This window comes from Prionailurus viverrinus, chromosome A1 (assembly GCF_022837055.1).
Source record: "Prionailurus viverrinus isolate Anna chromosome A1, UM_Priviv_1.0, whole genome shotgun sequence".
In the NCBI taxonomy this organism is placed as follows: domain Eukaryota; kingdom Metazoa; phylum Chordata; class Mammalia; order Carnivora; family Felidae; genus Prionailurus; species Prionailurus viverrinus.
In genome coordinates, this window is record NC_062561.1 from 82,681,226 (window position 1) to 82,705,117 (window position 23,892).

The 23,892-nt window shown below is 47.0% G+C and overlaps 1 protein-coding gene across 3 annotated transcripts in view; it reads right to left on the minus strand.

Moving 5' to 3' along the window:
- Nucleotides 1-583: 583 nt before the first annotated feature.
- DCUN1D2 (defective in cullin neddylation 1 domain containing 2) overlaps nt 584-23,892 on the minus strand; it is a 32,979-nt gene continuing 9,670 nt past the window's right edge. For 2 of the 3 annotated variants that reach the window (XM_047867428.1, XM_047867434.1), the window contains exons 3-7: nt 23,009-23,177; nt 14,985-15,115; nt 5,256-5,338; nt 3,612-3,708; nt 584-2,495 (exon numbers count right to left, since the gene is read on the minus strand). In XM_047867428.1, the coding sequence (XP_047723384.1) occupies nt 2,416-2,495; nt 3,612-3,708; nt 5,256-5,338; nt 14,985-15,115; nt 23,009-23,177 (560 nt within the window). In that variant the 3' untranslated portion in view covers nt 584-2,415. The remainder of the gene's footprint in view (nt 2,496-3,611; nt 3,709-5,255; nt 5,339-14,984; nt 15,116-23,008; nt 23,178-23,892) is intronic. The other variant, XM_047867443.1, reaches the window with a different exon arrangement.

Here is a 23,892-nt window from a genome sequence, read left to right on the forward strand (position 1 = left end):
GTTGAGGGCAGAGGAGGTTCCCGGCTCATTTCTCTTGCTGACCCTGAGGCCATGGAAACCTTTCCTGAGGTGGCCAGCAGCTCCCCCACACCGTCCCTGCCTTGTCCAGCAGCACTTAGTGAGCCTGGGCCGAGCTCCTCCAACCACGGTGTGCCTCCCCCCATGTGGCCTGGAGTGTTGTACTTGGATGTGCACGAAGTTCAAGTGAAGCAGTGACGTGAATACATCCCCAAGATGGAGACGGGGTCATGTCTACTCCGGGAGACACAGGTAACACGTCTTTATTCAGCCTGTTCTATTTGGGGGACTCGTGCATTCTCTGTATATTCCTGGTTTGCATGTCCACGTGTCCTCCCGCAGGATTCCCAGCAGCTCAGGGAGATTCTGCCGGTTACAAGAGAGCTACAACTCTTCACACACATACAACCATACTTATTTAATGCACTATGCGGTCACGAAAAGGAAACTAAATGGCCAAGCTTTGTGTATTGGGGTGCAGCCATCTACGTGAGCAGGCAGGCTGAACATGGGTGGGGTGTCCCCAGAGGGGCCGTTTTCCCGCTGGTCCCGTGGCATCCAGCAGCATCTGAGCAATCGAGAATAGAGTTACAAGTGCACCACCACTGCCACACCAGAGAACATATTTTATTTCAACGTTTCCAAAGCTCTTAGCACTTTTCATGGCACGCGTGCTTTAAATAAATAGAATAGAAGAAACTGCAATCTTGAAGAGCCTTTGTCCGGCCACTAATGTTCCGTTATTTACTGATGACCAAGTGCACAGAAGCCCCCCCACTCCCACAACTTCGAATCTTAAGAACAAGGTGTCGCACACCTACAGTCTCCTCCGTGAACACTTACACGGCAAGAATCTGCGAAGCCTCGAGGGATGCTTTAAAGCTGTTGAGGTTTTTATTACATAAAGTGCATGCTCTCTTAGAACCACAGGCTGGCAGGCAGAGACGGGCCTGTCGACCCTGTGGCAGACGGGGAAGTACAGGCCCAGGAGACACCGCGGGACTCAGTCGTGCATCTGTGTAGGGGCCAACCCAGCCCAGACTCTGGCCTGCAGGCCTCAAGCCCCCTTTCCCACCTGGACAGCCTGTGGCCTCTCTGAACGACTCCTCTTTGGAAGTATAAACAGTTCACACATGGCAAGCACACGAACACCTCCCATGGGCACAGAAGCTTCCTAAAATGCTGAATCCCAATTTTGAAAGTCACATCAAACTACACATTTTAAGCACACTGCCCATTCACGGAAAGTACACTGTGAACTTCCTCTCCTGTGAAGTGACCCCAGTTTATCTGTCTCATAAATGGGACTGCAGACAGGGTAGTAGGCACACTTGGAACGTGAACATCTTTTCAAATATAATGCAGGGTCTGCACAGTGATTTTTAGAACACACAGGAGTTTTCCCAACAGGAGGAACAGGTAACGTCACAGGCTCCACCATCGGACAACACGGCAGAGTCCATGCCTCGCCGGACGGCCTCCTCTCACAGACGGTAATGCGACGGTCACACACTGCAGACGTAAATGAGACGGGACCTTCCTGTCTGGGCGTCTCGGGTAACGGTGTGCACTGTAGCTTCCGAATGTGTGCAACCATGCAGAGGGCCAGAGGGAACAAACTCACTCCATTTCTGAATCTATAATCCGTTGCTCATAAAAGAAATACTTTTCAGGGAAAAATGTCTTTTTAAACGTAATAAAATACTTTTTTTTTTTTCTAAAGCATACTTTACAGAACTTTTTCGGAAGCTCATTCAAATGACACTGGACAGGACAGACCAGCTGACTTGTACACAGTACATGATAAAATGTCCCTGGAATCCCATGGTGACGGGTGCTGTCACCATGCAGACTGCAGCATGTCAGGAACCGTGAAAGCACGTTCACATGAACATCTACGGGAAATTAAAATAAAAACAGACCCAATAAATCCAGATGCTTGATAATTCAGAAAACAGAAGTCTTGATTTCCCGGCAGCAAGTTTAAAAAGTGTTAGGATCCGTGTCCAGATCCTACTAGCTTTGGCCTGCAGAGAAATACAGCATCCCACCAAGGGCACAGACACTGTTTCACAGGTAGGATTACAACGTGGCTCAGCAGGATCTGTGCGAGCCGTGTGTTCATGCGCCTTCACGGGAGCCGCCGATTCAACCGCACACTCTGCAGATCTGCAAACAGGCTCTGGGTGACTTTTTCACAAATATGATAAAAATCATGCAGAAATTTCCTAAAGCAGCAGCCACAGGACCATCCCCAGACATCCTGAAGCAGCGTCTTCTGAGGAGCTCCTTACATGTCCACTCAGCCCTTTCTGTGTGCAGGGGGAGGTCATGCGGGCGCCAGGGCTCCTGGGAGGAGGCACTTGCTCTCGGTGTCCGTGCAGCTTCACTCTCTGCCTAGAAAGGGCGGCGCTTACCGCCCGTCACGACTGGCCGTGCATATTCTACAAAATCATCTATCAGAACAGGCCACGCTCCTACAGGAAAGCAAACACAGATCTTTAAAAACTCACCAGTCTAGAGCAGTATTTTTATATCCAGAGCATTCTTTCTGCAGTCAATATTTGTGTTTCAGGAGCTCAAATGAGTCGTCTCACAGCCCATCTCTCTGGAGGAATTGCCAGTGAGATCCATCCCTCTTGCTGTAGCCAGACCCCAGGCCAGCACTGGTGCTCCCGTGCGGACGTGGCCTCTAGCGACCAGGCACTCGGGGCCGGCCGGCTGCAAGGCCCGGGCCCCTGTTCCAGGCAGTCGGGACCAGGCACAGGGCCTTCCACCTGCCCTGCAAAACACTGCACCCTTTTCTCCCTGGGCCGGTTCCCTCTCCAGGCCCAGCCTCCCCACCACCCCGAGGTAGCCCGGACCACCCCAACCCTGCTGGCCAGGAACACACTCACTGTAAGCTGCCGGCCCCTCCTCTGCAGACCAGCCACGTCTCACCACCGCAGCCACACTCCCTGGGCTTCTGTCTATGGTCAACTATTCACGTTTATTAAGTGCCCGCTCTGTGCTGAGTGCTGGGGACGCACACAGACATGCAACACCACAGGTGCCCCAGAGCGGTCGCCTCCAAGCTGGACGCTGAGGGAGCATGCAGTGGGCAGGCTGAGACTGTGTCCTTCCCTAAAGCAGCACAGTGCCCATGGTGGCAGGCACATACATGCTCCCTGACCGGCTGTCCTCAAACATCTCAGGGTGGGGACCATGAATATGTGATCATGTTATACCAGCTGGAATCTTCACATGGTAGAATGCCTAGCCTGAGGCGCCACCCAGGATTACGTACCTGGAAGAGCGGCTTCCAAACCCGTTTGGTCCCACGGCTCTGCCGCAGGGCTCTCTGCACATCCACTTTTGAAATGCTTTAGTTTATTTAGGGGGTTGTCCTCCTAAATTAAACTAAATACGAAGCCCTATTTTTCTCGTGTGGTTGACAAGACATAAAAAGAGGGTAATACTGTCATCACCACCACCCCCACTGCACTGAGGGGCGGGGCCCAGAGGCAGCTGGAGCTGGTCACCACCGTCCTGCCCCCAGCAGTCTGCACATCAGCATTTCTGGACATCATCTGAAGCACTACAACTTCCCGTACCTTCTTCATCATAGTTAGACATATCATCTGCAATCATATTTCCAAAATCTAGCAGAAGGTTCCAAGTGTCCCTTGGGATTGATCTTTTGTGATGTTCCTAATACATGAGAGAAAAAAACCCACCAGACTTAAGAAACAGACGTGACCCTTGGGCATCCCAGCGGCCTCGTTACTTCAGCACACACCGCGATGGGGAAGCGGCACCATCACACGTGGTCAGAAGTAATGACAGTGTTCTGGGTATGGTAGGAGCTACGTGATGCCAATGTGCAAATACACAAAAGCAGACTTGTTTAAAAGCAGAATAAACATTTAAAATAGAGATTATAATCTGTTTCACTCCAATACAAGGGCAGTGCTTTAAAGCTCCACCTAATGCCCAGCTGATTGGCATATGGTGCGGGACAGCCGGCCTGTGGCACCCAGATACATGTACTTCTCTGCACGCCAGGTGGGTCCTGCAGTGGGATGGGCCATTTTTCAGATTTCAGGTACGCCACACGCGTGGACAACACGTGTCTGTGCTGTGACTCTCAGCGGGCAGAGGGGCACTGGCTCCGCCCCCTCCCCCTGCCCCACCCCTCCCCTTTGGGCATAGAGCTCCACACCCACGCCCGCCCCTGCACGCGTGTGGCAGAGGCGAGTATATTCACAGATGACCCAGAAGCCACCCAACCACATGTGGACTTCTGTGGCCTTCCTTGTGTACCCCGCCTGTCGTCCTGGCCTCAATTAACCTGTTTCCACTGTGCTCTGGGAGCCTTTGTCCACACTGACAGTCTTGGGCTTTTGTCCGCTCTCAGGCCTAGGGCTCTGTGCTAGTCCCCAACGTGCTGCTGTCCCCATGGTGCCATCTCTGGGCACGTGCGCAGGGTCCCTGGGGAACACCTGCACTCGAGGGCACTGACCACAAAACTAGTGAGTGGTGGAAGCGGACTAAACGTGACACAGGCTGCGAACCTGCACATCGGCTTCCCCGTGCTGCTTTGAGGAGGACCCCACGCATGGCCCCCAGCGGGAAGACGGTCCTCAGCCAGGCCTCACACATTCGCAGAGGAGTCCATGCAGGAGATGTGACTGTCTGCTCTGGAGGGGACCCTGGTGCTCCACACGCTTCAAACAGCGACGCCTGTCTCCCTTCCCCCAGGCCGGGGGCTGCCCCACCAAGGAGGCCCCTCCAGCTCGGAGACTCTCCTGAGGGAAGCCCAGCGAAACCCTCCTTTTTCCTGCTCAGTTAGCATCGTAAACCACATCTTAAAGTGTATCAGACTGTGGACAAGCTGGACAACGGGATACAACCTGCAGTCTGGAGCCCGTATGAGCTCACAGGACGTGTGTCGCTGCTGCTTCGGGAAGCCTAGAGCCAGGTAGTTGGAGTTCTGCAGACAAGGGGAGGCCTGCAACCCCTCAGGCCTGCGGGTCATCTGAAACCCCAGCCTGAGAGTCCCGCGGGGCTGCCAGGAGCCCTTCTGAATCCGGCCTTGGGTAGCCCTGCCCATTCCTTGCGGTGGTGAAGCCCGCGGCTGCTCGCCAACTGCCTGGCAGCCACGGTACAGAACCCCCCAGTCAGATAACACGGGCGGCCACACAATGTGCTGACCCTTCACACTGGGCACACACAGCAAGAAGCAGAAGGACACTTACCAATAAAAAGCTGTTCCAAAGATCTAAAAATTTAAACCTTCCAGATAACACTAAATTCCAGTATGCAACAGCCATTTCTAAATCTGGCAAAAAGAGAGAAAGAGCAGTTAATAAATCCCAATTTCTTTTTCCACTGCACAAAATATGACCACTTCTTAGCGCACTGGTAATCACTTAGTAAAACTCAGCACTCTTACTGAAGAGTAAGACGAGGCCCACCCCTTAGAGAACATTCCTGATACTGTGAATGATCTAATCTTCTAACTTGGGGGAAATCTCTTTAAGCGGTCTGTGCCTTGTTATTCAGACATGTACACAACTGTCCCTTAATTAACATCAGTCTGTAAGACACCCATTTCTGTATATACCAGGCTTTCTTCAAACCTCACTGATGTAACCTGGATACTGTTCTTGCACATCAGGTAGTGTCAGAACATGCTGAACTGCAAGTTAAACAACCAGTCTTGATGCAAGGGAGGCAGTGTTTTTCCAGTGGGCGGAAAGAGTCCAGCTCGGAGGGAAGCCACACGAGACGGCCGGGACCCCTCCAAATTTCTCAGGGTGCAGTCAGGACACAGCAGCCCAGGGAGGGTGCTTCCATTGACACGCAGACATTCCCCGCCTAGGCCGGCTGCTGATCACAGCCCGTGTCCTCCATTTTCCGGGACCGGAAGGCAGCGGTTGTGTAGTCGTGTCCCGAAGCTTCTACACAGACCTACGTACTCTGCGGGGCTCGGGTGCAGGATGAGGTCTTACAGAACAGCACCACAGAGCTGTAGGACTGCATGAGAATACCATCCTAAGCCAGAATTTCTGAAATGAGGATTCATTCTCTGCTTGGTCTAAGTTTACTCTCTATTTCTCCTTGCATGCTGGATCCAGCAAGTAAACTAAGAGGCTGAGCTGAGTTTCCTTGTTAAAATTGACAGCTTTTAATGGTGTGCTTTAATCCCAAGTGCTCACCACTCAGAAAATAAAAGAACAGTTAGAATAGAACGATTTCCTAATTACACGTTTATATATGTATGTCAGGATAAACTCATGTGAAAAGCAGGCAAATAAATATTTAAGGTCACAGATTCTTTTAAATGTAAGATGCCCAAACAACCACTTTTCAGAAAATTTTCATCTAAATCTTAGTTGGTCCTACTTGGACAAAAGTGATTAAGGTAGAGCTGTAGGGGGGCCTGGCTGGCTCAGTCAGCAGAGCCTGCAACTTCTGATCTCAAGGTCGTGAGATCTTAAATTACTTCAATGATTACATAAATAAACAAAACTTTTTAAAAAGTAGTGCTGTGACTTGAGATTTCTAGGAATGAGCATTACTAAAACTGGATAAGCAAAGCAAGGTACAAGTAGCACCAAATTTAAATAAAACGCCTACATTCCCTGTGTTAACAGGCTGTTACAGACTTTCAGTCCTAAATACCCTGGAGTCTTACTCAGAGCCGGGCAGGAAGCTTCGAGGACTGCCCATGTGGACGGCTCGCTAACCCTCGCAGCGCCTGTGCTCTAACACTGACACGAGCGGCCTGTCTCACTAAGTCTACATCCTTGTGACTTAGGAAGAGCGTTAACTGAGATCTGCCCTCAACTCAGCTCAAGGGTGAGACAAGTCCCACACTGAGAAATGGGGGTGAACCTGGGGAGGAAAGAGAAGTAACGTCGTATGGCAGACATTTAACCTGGGTCCTATCTTAGTCTGGTCCTGGAAACCTTTCTTAAAAGTTCCTGATTCGTACATTCATGACCAAAAGTGAAGGAACACATATTCATATTCAGTGTTATGTAAGTAAAAATGTTTACTGTCACCCTAATCGGATCCACTTGCAAAATAACAACACTAGAAAACCTCAAAATGACAGAACGTAGAGCTGGAAGCAAGGACAAGAGTGACCCCAGCAGCCGTGAGAAGATTACGACAGCTACTGCTTCCCACTAACCTCTGAGAAGTCTTCTTTCCTGAGCAAGAAAATGTTTAGAGGAAATGGTTACTCTTTAAAATTTGTTTCTGGGTGCGCCTGGGTGGCGCAGTCGGTTAAGCATCCGACTTCAGCCAGGTCACGATCTCGCGGTCCGTGAGTTCGAGCCCCGTGTCAGGCTCTGGGCTGATGGCTCAGAGCCTGGAGCCTGTTTCCGATTCTGTGTCTCCCTCTCTCTCTGCCCCTCGCCCGTTCATGCTCTGTCTCTCTCTGTCCCAAAAATAAATAAACGTTGAAAAAAAAAAATTAAAAAAAAAATTTGTTTCTGATTTAGATTTACATAATGAAAATGTCCCTTCTGTCAAAGAAGGCTTTGGGTGCAGATATAAAAATTAGCTAATTATCGTGAAACTTTACTTCCTCAAAAATCAAGATTTCTCAAAGCCAACTGATTCCAGACTCTATCCTAAGCTTCTTACATGAAAACAAAAAGTCAAATAACTTTAATTACCTTCTTTATTAGAGTGACCATCAGGTAAGGACAGGCTAACAGAACATAAAACAACCCACACAATTCTAACACATACACATAAATAGACACACAAACTCAAAGAAAACGAAGAATAAATCTCTCTTTTCTTGATCAACCTTTTTGACTGGTAGCCACACTTTTTCTCGGAACTATACAGCACCTCTATCAACCTCTTTGATTTATATTTAATCCTTCTGAAGACACAACACGTAAGACACTCTGGAAACTGCAACATCAATTGTTCCGCTTTGAGTACATAGGCATAAAATTATTCATCTGGCTTTATTATTTTTTTAAGCCCTCAAAACGCTGGTAAAACAAGGGGACTGCACTGAATGGCCTGCACAGGCTCATGTCCTCATGAGGCTGTCACTGGGCCCTGCAGCAAACCTCCAGGAAGGACGGGGACACACACACACACACACACACACACACACACACACGGGCTTCCTACTGCAAACAGCCTCCAAAACACGAGTCTCTGGAATATTCATGGAGAAAGAAAGACCTTTTTAAACTTTAATCGGGGACTTAGACTCTAATTGACAACATCCTGGAAACCACTTGGAATTACAAGTGCACTTGGGTGTGGACTTCGGCGGAAGGAAGTGGGCTGGAGGAGAGCAGTGCCCCACCCCTGCCCCACCCCCATAGCACTCCTGCCCCACACTACGGCCAGGTACCCCCCAACCCAACGCAGGCAGCACCCCACCACCTCTGCGCCCCCACCCAGCTCCACTCCTGCGAAGGCAGGAAACAGGTCAAGCTGGAACAAAAGAGGGGCTGGCTGAGCCCTGCCTAAATCCCGGACGCCAAGGATCATGAAGAATATACAATGACTGTTACCTGAAGCCACTGAGTTTTAAGGTACTTTGCTATAAAGTGGGTCTGGGGAACAATCTGAGAATCCGCAGTCCTGACAAGCTCCCAAGTGACACCAAGTTGCTGGTCTGCAGACCGTGCATTGCAAGGACTTGAGGTCAAACCTAACTCAGTGCTAGAGGTGGACAGGGAAGGCGGCTCTTAGATCAAGAGGAGAATCACCTGGGACCTAAGTCCCCTTGGGCGGAGGAAGGGGGATTACAGGACAGGGCAGAGGCCATAGATGCTGATGAGCTCTTTCCCCCAAGACAGACTTGATTTGGGGGAGAGCATGCCTGGAGCACTGGTCCCAGAGGCCAGCGCCCAGGCATCGCCAGTAACAATCACTGGGCTGTAGAGAAAGGAAAGGAATCTGGAGGGTGTCCGAGGCAGGGTGATCCTCAGACATCGAGTCAACAATTTGAGGCCAAAAGAAAGCGGGAGGGCACAGTTAAGACCTTCTGCCCAGAAGACCTGCTCACTCCAGCACACAGGGTGGGACCTCCCTGTGGACCCACGGGGAGGGAGGCCACCCTGCTTCCCGTCCAGCGGCACCCAGTAGAGTGTTGGGCACACACGCAGGCTGCTGTTCCCACACAGCACAGAACCTTCCCAGAAATTCCCAGGACTCTTACTGCTGCCACAAGAGAGGAAACACCATTGTCTTACAGAACACTGAAGATCTGTAGTCTGGAATTTGAGAACCACTAGCATGAAGCTGTGTTTCTGAACAATCTATAAACAGTGGCTGAATCGATATGAATGAGCACTGCTACTGACTGGATCATGGTCCTGAAACGGCTTTCTCCAGGACCAGAAACCAGGGCTCCCTGGACAAGTGTCGGGTCCCAGGTCTGGGGCTGGTAACATGCGGCTTCCGGCAGCCTGTCCTGGCAGACAGGCAGGCAACAGCCAAACACTCCTGGGTCACATCAAAGGGATGTGGGTGCCGACCAGAAGAGGATTCCCTGGCCACAGGCAGGACGATTATCACTGAGCTTCAAAAAGGGTCAGAACTGCAGTCCACTGGACCCTTCACATTTGATTCAACCCATGAGTTCACAATGATATGAAAGAAATAAATGCTAATGGGCCCTTTTCAAAGGATGGTAGGGGGACGGCGCGCTGTCCTGACATCTGATAAAGGCACAGAAACAAGTGTTCACCCCACCGGAGCTGGACCACACTGCTGGGTGCTGAGGCACCACCTCCTAGGATTATTCCACATAACACGTGGAACGAAATGATGGGAGTTGGAGCGACACCCCACATCGCCGTCAGGTTGATGGAGGTGGGCAGTGAGCTGCAGGGACCGCAGCTGGCATCCCAAACAGAGGACAGCCAGAGGCTCCGTCAGATCCAAGACAGCCCTCAACAGTGACGGTCTCCCTGAAGGCCGGGACCTTCACATCACCATGTGCGGTCCAGCAGCTCTGTGTGCCATGACGCACCTGACCTGCCACCTTACGGGGTGTCACGGAGCTAATGATGTTTTACACGTTTTTCTTAGTTATCTTAACAGAATTAAAGTAATAATACCACTTACACTGTGAAGTAAACGAGAGGCTGGCACCCTTGCCCTCCCACAGGGCTTGTCCCCGAGGGTCACTGCACGCCTCAGAAGCCGCCCTTCTGCGCCATGCTGCCTCCCCTGGCAGCCACTAACCCCGCCGCAGGGGAAACCGCAGTTAGGGTGGCATTCCTCCAGGTATTTGTCATTCCTGAAACAAAAACGTCTGTGCGCTGCAATAGATCAGACAAAAATAGAGCCGAGGTTGAAAGTGTGGTCAGGTGCTAGGCCCACAGAGGGTGCAAGGCAGGGGGTGAGGAGGTGAACTCATCTACTGTGTCACAGAGAGAGCAAAATCCAAGGGCTGATGTCATCAAGACGGCACCACACACAAGGCAAGACGACGTTCTGATCCACCACCCGTTACAGTGACCTTTACCAAAGTCAGACCATGTCCCACCTAAGGTGACACTCAAGCCTTAGAGTCTGGTGGGCCTGACCACCAGGTCCCACATCTCCAGGGCACGCCATGGCAGCCTCCTGAGAGCAAGAGAGCTTTTCCTGTCCACACACAGGAGCCACTGATGGGGCACGTCACTTGACATATGGCACCAACCAGATGAAGCAATCCTATGTGAGGAATCACCATGATTTTGGTCAACATTTGGTACTTTTAAAAAAGTGAGGTGAAGGGGGGCACCTGGGTGGCTCAGTCAGTTAAGTGTCTGACTCTTTTTTTTTTTAATATATGAAATTTATTGTCAAATTGGTTTCCATACAACACCCAGTGCTCATCCCAAAAGGTGCCCTCCTCAATACCCATCACCCACCCTCCCCTCCCTCCCACCCTGCATCAACCCTCAGTTTGTTCTCAGTTTTTAACAGTCTCTTATGCTTTGGCTCTCTCCCACTCTAACCTCTTTTTTTTTTTTCCTTCCCCTCCCCCATGGGTTTCTGTTAAGTTTCTCAGGATCCACATAAGAGTGAAACCATATGGTATCTGTCTTTCTCTGTATGGCTTATTTCACTTAGCATCACACTCTCCAGTTCCATCCATGTTGCTACAAAAGGCCATATTTCATTTTTTCTCATTGCCACGTAGTATTCCATTGTGTATATAAACCACAATTTCTTTATCCATTCATCAGTTGGTGGACATTTAGGCTCTTTCCATAATTTGGCTATTGTTGAGAGCGCTGCTATAAACATTGGGGTACGAGTGCCCCTATGCATCAGCACTCCTGTGTCCCTTGGGTAAATTCCTAGCAGTGCTATTGCTGGGTCATAGGGTAGGTCTATTTTTAATTTTCTGAGGAACCTCCACACTGCTTTCCAGAGCGGCTGCACCAGTTTGCATTCCCACCAACAGTGCAAGAGGGTTCCCGTTTCTCCACATCCTCTCCAGCATCTATAGTCTCCTGATTTGTTCATTTTGGCCACTCTGACTGGTGTGATATCTGAGTGTGGTTTTGATTTGTATTTCCCTGATAAGGAAGCGTCTGACTCTTGACTTCAGCTCAGGTTATATATGATCTCATGGTTCGTGAGATCGAGCCCTATGTTGGGCGCTGAGCTGACAGCGTGGACCCTGCTTGGGATTCTGTCTCTCTCTGCCCCTCCCCTGCTCATGCTCGCTCTATCAAAATAAATAAACATAAAAATAAATAAATAAAACTGACACTGTAGTTCACAAATCTGAAAATAAATAAAAAATAAAAAATGAGGGGCACCTGGGTGGCTCAGTCGGTTCAGCATCCAACTTCGGCTCAGGTCATGATCTCACAGTTAGTGAGTTTGAGCCCTGCATTGGGCTCTGTGCTGACAGCTCAGACCTTGTAGCCTGCTTCCAATTCTGTGTCTCCCTCTCTCTCTGCCCCAACCCCACTTGCGCTCTCTCTCTCTCTCTCTCAAAAATGAATAAACATTAAAAAAAATTTTTTTAATTAAAAAAAATGAGGTGAAAGCATTTGTGCAAAAACAGAACTGAATATTTTAGGAGTTTGCAAATTGTGATCGATTTTGCTCACACAGCAAAATCTTGTTCATACAGTATGAAACAAGAATACTGAGACTGAAAGACACAAACTTCACGACGTGGGTCCACTGGGGAGCTCCTGGGCCCAGGGCCCATGTGAAGGTGGGTCCCAAGTGTCCTGAGAGCATGTAGGTCACAGAACAGAGCAGGGCAGAGGCGAGCACGGCAACCAGGAGGGGACAGTGGAGCCAAGACGGACTTGATCCTTCGAGGCTTGTCTGACCTTCACCACTCGGGTCCCTGGGAGTGATCTCCACCCATGTCAGGCAGCCCGCCAGGATGTGTGAACGCAGGGCACAGGAGAGGAGGGGCCCTAAACCTGCCATCGTGGCCTGTCTGCATACCTCTGACATGCACTCCATCCCTCAGCCTGTTTCCCTGTTTACAAAACGTGGGCAAGACTACGCGTGGGCAGATGAAAGCACCTGTCTGCCACACGACAGGTGCTTAATAAACGCTAGTTTCCACCTTTCTTTCTGGTCATGAGATAAAACATAAGAGCAGCCGCCTACGGCAGAAGCCACACTGGGTGAGGAGGCCGGGCTTGCACCTAGATGTCTGGATAGGGGGCAATGGGGGAGCAGGGGGAGGCACTGGCGTGTCCATGACCAGCTGTTCCAGCACCACACTCTACCCCTCACCGGTCAGCAATGCTGTAAGCACTCTGATTTTCCCAGGAACAAAACACCACGAGCGCAGCTCTCCACTCTGCACCAACATGACCAGAATCACCCTAAATTCTAATGCAGCCAGGGTCCCACTGCCAGTATCTCAATCTCACCTCCTGGCACCCCTGTGGGGACACCCGGGAAGCTTGTCTCCAGGAGAGGCAGCACCCGGCCGGCAATCACAGCCTGATGTGCTCAAAATGCCCCCAACGCCCAGGGAGGTTCAGGCGGTAGTGGAGGCCACCCGGCTCCTCCTTCCCTCAGTCGGTTGACCAAGCACGGGCTGGTCCCTTCAAGGGGGTGAGGACAGACACAACCCAGCAGGCCTGGCGTCCACTCGCTCTTCCACTGCCCACGCTCCACTGTCCCTAACCAGCTCCTGCTTAGGCGGCAGGATCCCTCACCAATGGCAGGCCATCTTTCTTCCCATGGCCCCGGCTCTCCGACGCACAAGGTGGGGACCGCGCAAAGCCTCCACTGCCAGAGGTGGCTCGCTGCTGCCCCTTTACCCAACAGCAGGCCTGTCTGCTCACCCATTTCCTGGAACAGGAGAAAATACATCCTTAATTTTCCTGGCGGCTCTCCCACTGCCACCTTCCCAAAGTTTTGGCAGAACTGTTCAAGTGAGCTCCTGAACAGGGCTCACACGGAGGCCCTTTCTCAGCTCCCAGGGTGGCAGGAGCATGATCCTCGAGGTGGCACACAGGATGAGAAAGCTGTTCACAAGGCCAACTAGCCTGGAGACAGAGGGAATCTGATGAGAGACTCATCACAGTGCAAGGTACCAAGAGTAAAAGTGAACAACCACAGCACTGGAGAAAAACAAGTAAAAAGAGCAAAACCATCTCTGCCATGGGAACAAGCATAGTGCTTATGAAAGATGGCCCCCACCCCCTGCTCTGAGATAGGAGGGCCCAGTCCCTGACACTCCCCATGGGAGAACCCAGCCCCTGTACCCCCCTCCCATGGGAGGGGCCCAGCCCCCACACCTCCTCTGCTCTGGGACAGGAGGGCCCAGCCCCCGCAACCCCCTCTTCCAGGACAGAAAGGCCCAGCCCCCGCACCTCCCCTATGGGAGAGCCCAGTCCCTGCACCTCCCCTCCATGGGAGAGCCCAGCCCCCGCACCCCCCCCTCCTCTGGGACAGGAGGGCCCAGCCCCAGACACCCTCCATGGTAGAGCCCAGCCCCCACACCCCCCCCCCCAATGGGAAGGCCCATCCCCTGACACCCCCTATGGGAGAGCCCAGCCCCTGAACCATCCCACCCGCGATGGGAGAGTCCAGCGCCTCAATCTGCGCCTGCATTTGACCTGCCAACAGGAGTAAGAGACAGAGGGGAGAAGAATGTTCACTGCTCACACACCTACAGACAAGCACAGGTGAAATCAGGCCCCGAAATCAATTGTTTGCAGTGGATTTTTCTATCTGTGGATTTTCAAGCCCGTTTTGGTTTCCTTCCTAAAACTGGTTATTTTATAATATTGCTTTTTATGTGTAGGAACTCTTCTTCGAAACATATTCTTGTTTAATCCCTAAAGACCATGTCAGTCCCCCTCTAAACTTGTAAAACATTTTACTGAGCTAAACATATCTGTTACATTAAACAAATATATAGCATTTAGGGGGAAAAAGAAATGAAAATAAGCAGAATAAAACCCTCAGAGAAACCAAACTCACACTAAAAAGTTAAGAATTTTCCAAACAAATTTATATTATAGCAAAACTATACAACTCTGAAATAAACACTAAGATGTAACCCAAGGCACGTCAGAATTGTTTTCAAGTAAGGTAACTTTAAATCTCTAGACCAGGACAGGATTAATGTCCCCTGGCCGGTCCCCACAATACCATCTGCTGGACCACACACCTGGCTGATACAAACATTCTGACTGTTGGTATCAATTGCTGACTTCTCTAACCCACTAGTCAACTGTTATTAGCATGACAGAATGCGGAGCATTTGCAAGTTACTTTACGTTTTGGAGTTTAAATATTTAAGGCCAGAAGTGGCGACTGACTAGGGGCTGAGCGCAAGTGCAGGTGGTACCAGGTGGCCCGCGTGGCCGTGGCACGCCCAGTGGTCAGAAGGCACCAAGGCAGGAACAGGGACCCTGTCGCAGCAGGACTGTCACCTGGCAGGTCCTGCCCACTTTTAGTCTCAGGAAGATGTGGCTTCTTACGAATCTGGATTTTATACTCACCTAAACCCTTCTGCCCGGGGTTCTTAGCAAAGGTGAAGGTAAACTGATAAAAATCCTTAAACTTCGTTGTGTCCTTCAGTTCCTGCTCCAGCCTCAGCAGAAGGGCCCTCAGCTTCTCCGTGCTGTCACACCTGCCGAGAGACAGTGCTGTTGTGGTGGGACAAGCGCCTGCCCAGCCTGGCCGCTCCCTGTGGCCTGCGGGCCCCCTTCTCTAGCTAAAAGGATTCCGGTGCTCCAGAACGGATGGTGGTGGTGGCCGCACGGTGCCGTGAAGACGCCAAAACCAGACTTGTGGACTTTGAGTGGCCGAATTCTGGCCCTGGGGTCGCCTCCTTACGGCCAGGCTCGTCCACATAGGACAAAACACAACTCCACTGCTCGAGAGTCAGGCTTTCCGGGAGCGGGGTGGGGGTGGGGGGGAAGGGGCAAGTGGGTGAAGGGATGGCACACACTTACTGTGATGAGCACGGAGGAACGCACAGAACTGCTAAGTCTGTGCACTTTGCATAGCGCTACTACTGTGCACCTGACACTAGCATAGCGCTACATTAATTACGCTGGAATTTAAAACATACATTTACTGAAAATGAATTAAAACATTGATCTTCCTCCAAAAAGTCAACCTCCTTTAAGAATATTAAAAAGCCTTAAAAGCAGAAATCTAGAATAGCAAAACATAAAATTTGTCTTTTTTGACAACCCAGCAAGAAGATCGTAACAGCCCTTGCTTCACCAATGCCGCAGCAGAGCCCTAGGGCTTGGGAGCGAGCAGGGGAAGCCCTGCCTCAGTGGCCACCTGCGTGGTGACACAGAGGTGAGGCGTACAGCTCCAGGGACCCACACCAAGGCTGGCGTGCTCCCCACCTCAGGCCTCTTCTCTATGGGGCCACTCCGTGCCCTCCTGTGTGCCTGCATCACTCCAAGCAAGCACTCCCTGATGGTCAGTTGCCCCATTTTTGAACTTTGTAAATGGGAGCGCATGTCTGGCTTTTGTGTCTGGCTTTCTGTGTTGACGCTGTGTCTGCAGGTTCACTTGTGCTGGCGTGTAGCTCACATTGAGTCATTTTCATTACCGTGTAGCATTCCACTGTATTCATACTTTATGATTTATATGTTCTGCCAATGAGAAATCCTCTGGCTATCTCTAGTTTTCTGGTAACAAAGGTTGTTAAGAACATTTCTATACATGTATCCAGGCACACAAGTAAATGTGTTAGGTTAGGCACAAGACCAAGTGGGCCAGCTGGGTCACCGAATCTCCAGTGTTGTGATATCAAACTGTTTCCTAAAGAGACTGCCCCATGTCAACCCCCTGCCAGCAGTATACGAGAGTTCCTGTTCCTCCCGTTTTCAGTGATACACACAACTGTGTCTTATTTTAGCCATTCCACAGATTAAGTTCATTGTAATTTAACCTGTACTTCCTCAGTGAACAACACTGCACACCTTGTATTTTGACTGGCTATTTGGAGATGGTTTTTTGTGAAGTGCCAGTTCAAGTCTCCTGCCCGTTTTCAATTAGGTATCTTTTTCTTATTGTTTTGCAGGCTTTCTTTATATATGAACGACATAAGCTTTGGTCAGCTAAGCAGTCTACCCCAATGTGGACTGCATTTTCCCTTCTTGATGATCAGAATTCTTATTTTTAGTATAATACACTGCCAGTCTTCTTCACGGTGTTTTTTATAAAATTTTTAAAATGTTTATTTTTGAGAGACAGACAGAGAGAGCATGTGAGTGGGGGAGGAGAGAGAGAGAGAGAGTGCGCACAAGCAGGGGAGGGGCAAAGAGAGAGAGGGAGACACAGAATCTGAAGCAGGCTCCAGGCTCCAAGCTGTCAGCACAGAGCCCAATGCAGGGCTCGAACTCAGGAACCATGAGATCATGACCTAAGCCAAAGTCAGAGGCCTAACTGACTGAGTCACCCAGGTGCCACAGGTTTGTGGTTTTTTGGTTTTTTTTAAATGTGTTCAAACTTCCCCCACTGCATGGTCATAAAGATATTCTCCTATATGATTTTTCTAGAGGCTTCTGACTTTTGCCTTTAGCCTTTCACACTGACATCTACAATCCACTTGGAACTGATTTTTTATGTATGTTGTGAGGTAAGGATCAAGGTAAGTTCTTCTCCATGTGCCAATTCTCCCAGAACCATTTACTGAAAAGATGTCCTTTCTTCACGTCTCTGAAGGCTGCCTTTGCCATAAATCAAATGTACCTTAACACATGGGTTTGTTTCTTGGCTCCCATTCTGTTCCACTGGTCTACTGATCTCAGTAGTAGTGCCAAGTAGTCTTAATTACTGTAGCTTGAAAAGTCCTAATTATCTGAGAGAACAGATCTTCCCCTTTTGTTTTTTAAGAACTTTTGGCTGTTCTTGACTGTGCATTTTCATATAAATTTTAAATCCATTTGTCAAACTACACATATATAAAAACTACTACTTACTGTGGTTTTGATTGAGATCACATTAAATATGTAAATTTAGGGACAAAATACTGACTGTTCCAACCTATAATGAGGTTTATGTCTCTACTCAGGCTTCTTGCCTCTTCTTATTTTCTCTGTGGAGGTAGCACACATTTTTAATTAGATTTATCCTAGGTGTTTTTTATTACTGACACTATTGAAAATGACATATATTTTAAAAATTCACTTTGTTTTGTTGAATTGTTGCATTCAGTATTCTAAAATAAGATTGATTTTTGTTTGTTGATCTTGGGTCTGGCTAAACTCACTTATTGACTCTAATATTTCACCTGTGGATCAGACTAGCTACCACCACCTGTTCAATGCTTAATAAAAGTAGGCATTCATGTTCCAGTGAAGTATAAGATTTCCTCTAGGATTTGGCAGAATGGGGGTGGAGGGGTCAGATTAAGTACTGTCCCTTCTATTCTTGGTTTGCTGTAAGTTCTTTTTCAAAACATTATGAACAGAATTGAATTTTTTTTAACGTTTACTTTTGAGAGAGAGACACACAGACAGACAGAATCTGAAGCAGGTTCCAGGCTCTGAGCTGTCAGCACAGAGCCCTATGTGGGGCTTGAACTCATGAATTGTGAGATCATGACCTGAGCTGAAGTTGGATGCTTAACTAACTGAGCCTCCCAAGCCACCCAGAATTGATTTTTTTTTTTAAATGCTTATTTATTTACTTTGAGAGAGAGTGTGAGCCAGAGAGAAAGCGCAAGCAGGGCAGAGTGAGAGGGAGACAGAGAATCCCAGGCAGGCTCCACACTATCAGCACAGAGTCTGACACAGGGGTCGAACTCACAAACTGTGAGATTGGGACCTGAGCCTAAATCAAGAGTCGGACACTTAACCAACTGAGCCACCTAGGCGCCCCTGAATGAAATTGAATTTTATCAAACCCATTCTTTAAAATTATTTTTTTAAATGCTTATTCATTTATTTTGAAAGAAAGTGCATGCACAAGCTGGAAAGGGGCAGAGAGGGAGAGGGAATCCCAAGCAGGTTCCATGCTCAGTGTGGAGCCTGACATGGGGCTCAATCTCCCAACTGTGAGATCATTACCTGGGCTGAAATCAAGAGTTGGACATTTAACAGACTGAGCCACATAGGTGCCCCTTATCAAAGTTATTTTATGCACTGAGATAATCCCCCCTTTTCTGTTGTTGTGATAAATTACATTGGCTTTGTAATGTTAAACAAATCTCACAATCCCAGACTATAACAAACTTTGTCATGATAAATAATCCTGGTTTTTTGGTTGATTTGTTTTGGGGGCTGGATTTAGTTTGCTAATAATTTGTCTAAGATTTTTGCGTGTTATGCATCTTTTGATTCCTATGACTGAGAGTGGACAATAATCTTTCATTCTCAAAATATCCTTTTGTGCTTGCTTCGGCAGCACTAAAATATCCTTTGCTATCCAGGTTGTGCTGGCCACAAAACAGATTGGAAAGAGTTTCTTCCTGTACAATTCTCTAAAGAGGCTGTGTAGAGTTGGTACTGTTCTCTTTATTAAATGTTTTGTAAGATGTGCGCCAATCGAGGCCAAGAGTTTTTTCTCTTTGAGAAGATTTAAAATTATGAGTTCACATTCTTTAAAAGAGTTATGGAACTATTTATATGTCCATTTCAGTAAGTCACATTTTTAAGAGAATTTTTCTTTGGCATCCAGGTTTTCACGTTTACTAGCATAGAGTTGTTCATAATACACTCTTCACCTTTAACATCTGTAGGGTCTATAGTGATGTCTCTCTTTTCATGCCATATTGTTTATTTGTTCCTCACTACTTTTATAAGTCTTTTCAAACAGCAGACTTCTGGCTTGTTTTCTGGCTTGATTCTTTCTATTGACAACTTCTTTTCTATTTCCTGAAATCACTGCCTGTTTAAAAAATTCCTTCTCTCTACATTCTTTGAGTTTAGTTTCCTGCTTTTCCTGCTTTTTGAGATAGATACTTTGCTTACTGATTTTTAACTCTTCTTTCCAAAATATGCATTTAAGAAGCTGAATCCTGCAAGTTTTCATATGTAGTGTTGTCATCATTCAAAACACTTTTTTTTTTTTTTAATTTTTTTTTCAACGTTTATTTATTTTTAAGACAGAGAGAGACAGCATGAACGGGGGAGGGGCAGAGAGAGAGGGAGACACAGAATCGGAAGCAGGCTCCAGGCTCTGAGCCATCAGCCCAGAGCCTGACGCGGGGCTCGAACTCACGGACCGCGAGATCGTGACCTGGCTGAAGTCGGACGCTTAACCGACTGCGCCACCCAGGCGCCCCTCAAAATACTTTCTAATTTCCATGGTAACTTCTTTCTAATCCAAAAGCTATATCCACATGTATTTCAACTGACTGAGTTATCCTTTTGTTATATTTCTACCTTAATTGTGTTATGGCCTAAAAATACACTCTATCACTTCAATCCTTTGAAATTTGTTGCAACTTCTTTTATGCCTCAGTTTGTGGTCAACACTTACAAATGGTCTACTTGTCTTTTAAAAAGAGTACATATTCTTCAACATCAAAGGGTATATTCTAAATATGTCCATCAGGTCACTTGTTGTGTTGCCCAAATGTCCTATTTCCTTACTGATTTTTCATCTGCTCTTTTCATCTGGTAAGATGTGTGTGAGAATTCCCCATTGTGATTGTAGATTGATAGATTTCTCTTTTTAGTGTTTATTTTTGCTTTAAATAATCTATTGCCTTCCATGTGAAATAAACCCTTCCTCATTATGAAATGTCCTTCATTATCTCTAGAATTATTCTTTGCCTTAAAGCTTATTTTAACATTAACATACCCACACCAACTTGTTTTGGTTAATGTTTGCAAATTACATCAACCTCCACCCCTCAAATTGTTCTGTGCCCTTATGTTTTAATCATACCTATTGTAAACAGTGTACACAGTGGTTGAATTGATGTTCTACGACCCACCCAATACTTAGTTCACTTACACTAAATTAATTATGGAAATGCCGACACATTTTGCTTTCAATCCTCCATTTTATCACGCGCTTGCTATTTGTCCTACATTAAGTAATTTTCCTTGTGTTCTTTTTTCCCCACATTCTTTTGGATTGAATTTATTACTTTCTTCTTGCTCCATTATTTAGGAATCACACATAGTCACGTCCTCTACCATTTTTATCACGACTGTAACATACACAAAGAAAGCTAGTTGGGGCGCCTGGGTGGCGCAGTCGGTTAAGCGTCCGACTTCAGCCAGGTCACGATCTTGCGGTCCATGAGTTCGAGCCCCGCGTCAGGCTCTGGGCTGATGGCTCAGAGCCTGGAGGCTGTTTCCGATTCTGTGTCTCCCTCTCTCTCTGCCCCTCCCCCGTTCATGCTCTGTCTCTCTCTGTCCCCAAAATAAATAAAAAACGTTGAGAAAAAAAAAAAAAAAAAAAAGAAAGCTAGTATTTCTCCCACTGTTTTGTCTTTTTAACACTATCTTTCATTAAGCAGAGCTCTTACCTGTGACGAAGTCCAATTTATCAGTTGTTTTGCTTTGATGGCTAGTGCTTTTCACATCTTCTCTAAGACAATGTCCCTTAATCTGGGTCTTAACAAAGAGCTTCTCCCGTGATTTGTCTAGAATTCACAATTCTAAGTTTCCTGCATGGGCATGTAAGCCCCCGTTCACCTCAAGACACGGCCTGTGGCCTGATGCGGGCCCCAGGGAGACGTGGTCTCAGGCTGACCTGGCTATTTCAGCATCAGTCATGGAACACTCTTCTTTCCCTGCTGATGTAATAAAAATTGACCAACAATCTTGAGGCAGATGAAAAATAAGAAGACTTCACTAGGTCCTTTCAAGACTTACCTAATGCCACAATAATGAACACTATGTGCTTCAAGGTTAAGGATAAACAGACCCACAAAATATGACAGCGAGTCCAGAAATAGATCCACAGTATGGCCAATTTCTTGTTTTGACAAAGATGTCAAGGGATTTCATGACGTTCACAAAGCTCATTTACCAAGCCTCCAGCCCCCGATAAAAGGCTGTAGGGTTAACAGCTAGAGGCCAAGTGTTCCAGCCACCAGGAGAGTTAATAGCCAGGAAAAAGTGTGAAAAACAGTAATAGAGCGGATCAAAAACCCAAACCCAAAGTGCTTTTTAAAGCTTAGTGCTGCTCAGACTACAATAGCCTTTTACATCCCTAAAAGCACTGAGGTTATCTCTGCAGTACAGGTGGCTGTCACATCACTAATACTTCCATCTCGTAGACAGCACTTGAATGCTTACTGAGTACTTTCCCTTGTAACCACTCTGTGAGATGTGACAAGTGGCACCATCGGCCAGCACTGACTTATAACCTCAAGTCACCTGTATCCACCGCATAAGGAGGCATGAACTCATCTAACACTTTGGGAAGATTCACACTCAAAATCTTTAAAATAGGTTCTTTAAGATATAGCACATATTAGGATAACAAACAGGAATTTTAAAAGTTCATCTAACACATTTCTAGATAATGCCTAAGAAATGCTAGCAAGTGTTTCTGTAAGAAGCACTTATTTCCAAAGTATCCTATTTGGGGGAGGTTTTAGCAGATGGATGAGTGTAGTACAGCGGCAAGAGAATGCTTCTTTAGTGTGGCTTTTCCATTTTCTTGAGTGCACAGAACATGGAGTGATATGCTGTCACAACCACTGTCCCAGTGATGTCTTCTGCTGGCTTTTACACAACCACCAGCAATAGGGTAAGTCCTGTAGAGTTTATCATCGAAACAGACCAGGCCGATAAATTTAACAGATTCATCAGCTTAGTGGAAAACACAAATGTTCCATTTTCCCTGGGGCCCCGGGGTTAGCTGTAAGTATGCACCTTATGAACAAATGCTCTGTTTTTCCCCAGGGATGTGGGAAGTATGCACCTTCTGAACATATTCACCTTGGGCTGTCAAGCTCCTTCAGCAACTAAAAATAAGCCAGCTTAATTTGTCAACACTACAATGTCACAGTATCAGCAAGTCAAGCGAGTTAGCCTTCATACCAACCCATGAAATACTCAATAAGCCTAATGATTAAACGATATTTACGTTATGTGCTTTCATTTAATTGTCTGACTTATCTGATAAGTGAGAACCATCTTAAGTTATTAATGAAGCCTTTATCCTAACCCTGGAGGTAGAACAGAGAAGTGTTATAAGCAAAAAACAAAATAATAATTTATTGATATTTACTATAGAAACACAATAAATTATACAATTAGTATACAATATTACGAAATAAATTCAATGGCTGAAAACAAACAAACAAAAACACCCTGATAGTTACTGTCAATTCAAAACTGGTACGATAAAAATTAAAAAGAAAAAAGTAAGTTACAAAAGGGATTAATCTGAACAAAAATATTAAGTGAAACTTTATTTGAATTTAAAGGAAACTAAAGGCTTAATAGAGTACAGGTACAAGAAATGTGTAAGATACACACAGAACGTAAATGAATTTGAAACTAATATTTACAAGCTGTTGAAAAATAACTAATGTTGAAGGCAGCTTCCTTTTTGCAAAAATTTAAACTGAGACCAACTTACTTACCCGAGCTCTGTCATGCCATCTACAAATTCCTTTTTGGTAAATTCACATTGCGTTGCTGCCCTGAATTTCCACGCAATGACCAAAACGCTGACGCTGGCAGGATCCAGGCTTAAGTCATCACAAAACTGTTGAATCCCGTCAATTCCAATTTTATTTTCATCTTGTGGGTCTACAGTTAAAATCAAGAGAGAGAGAGAGAAGTTATGCTATTTTGAAAAATAACAAAAATGGGTGGTAAGCATCATAGCTCTATGAGATGGCTCTACCAAGCATGTTTCAAATACATCAATCAATAGACCACAATTTTCTACTGTATACGAAATAGCAACAAATGGTAATTTATCCAGAAAAAAAAATCCCTATTTAAAAAATCTAGGTACTGGAGTTTAGGAGAAGAAAAAAAGACCATTGCAACCTTTTTGAGAAGATGTCATCGTTAAGAAAAAATTTAATTTCCATAAAGAAAATAAAAACTCAAAGTTTACACAATTCTAGTTTGCCCAAAGACAAACTGCTACACAGAAATACTGCATTGTGTGTCGCCTGGCTGGCTGGCTCAGTAGGGGGAAGCATGTGACTCTCTGATCTCAGGGTCGTGAGTTTCACCCCCATGTTGGGTATGGAGATTACTTAAAAAAAAAAAAAATCTTGGGGCTCCTGGATGGCTCAGTTGGTTGAGAGTCTGACTTCGGCTTGGGTCATGATCTCATGGTTTGTGAGTTCAGGCCCCGCACCCATTGGGCTCGCTGCTGTCAGCACAGAGCCTGCTTCAGATCCTCTCTCCCTCTCCCACTCTCTCTCTGTGACCCTTCCCTGCTCTCTCTCCCAAAAATAAACATTAAAAATAGATAAATATTCTTTAATTAAAAAAAATGCTGCATTGG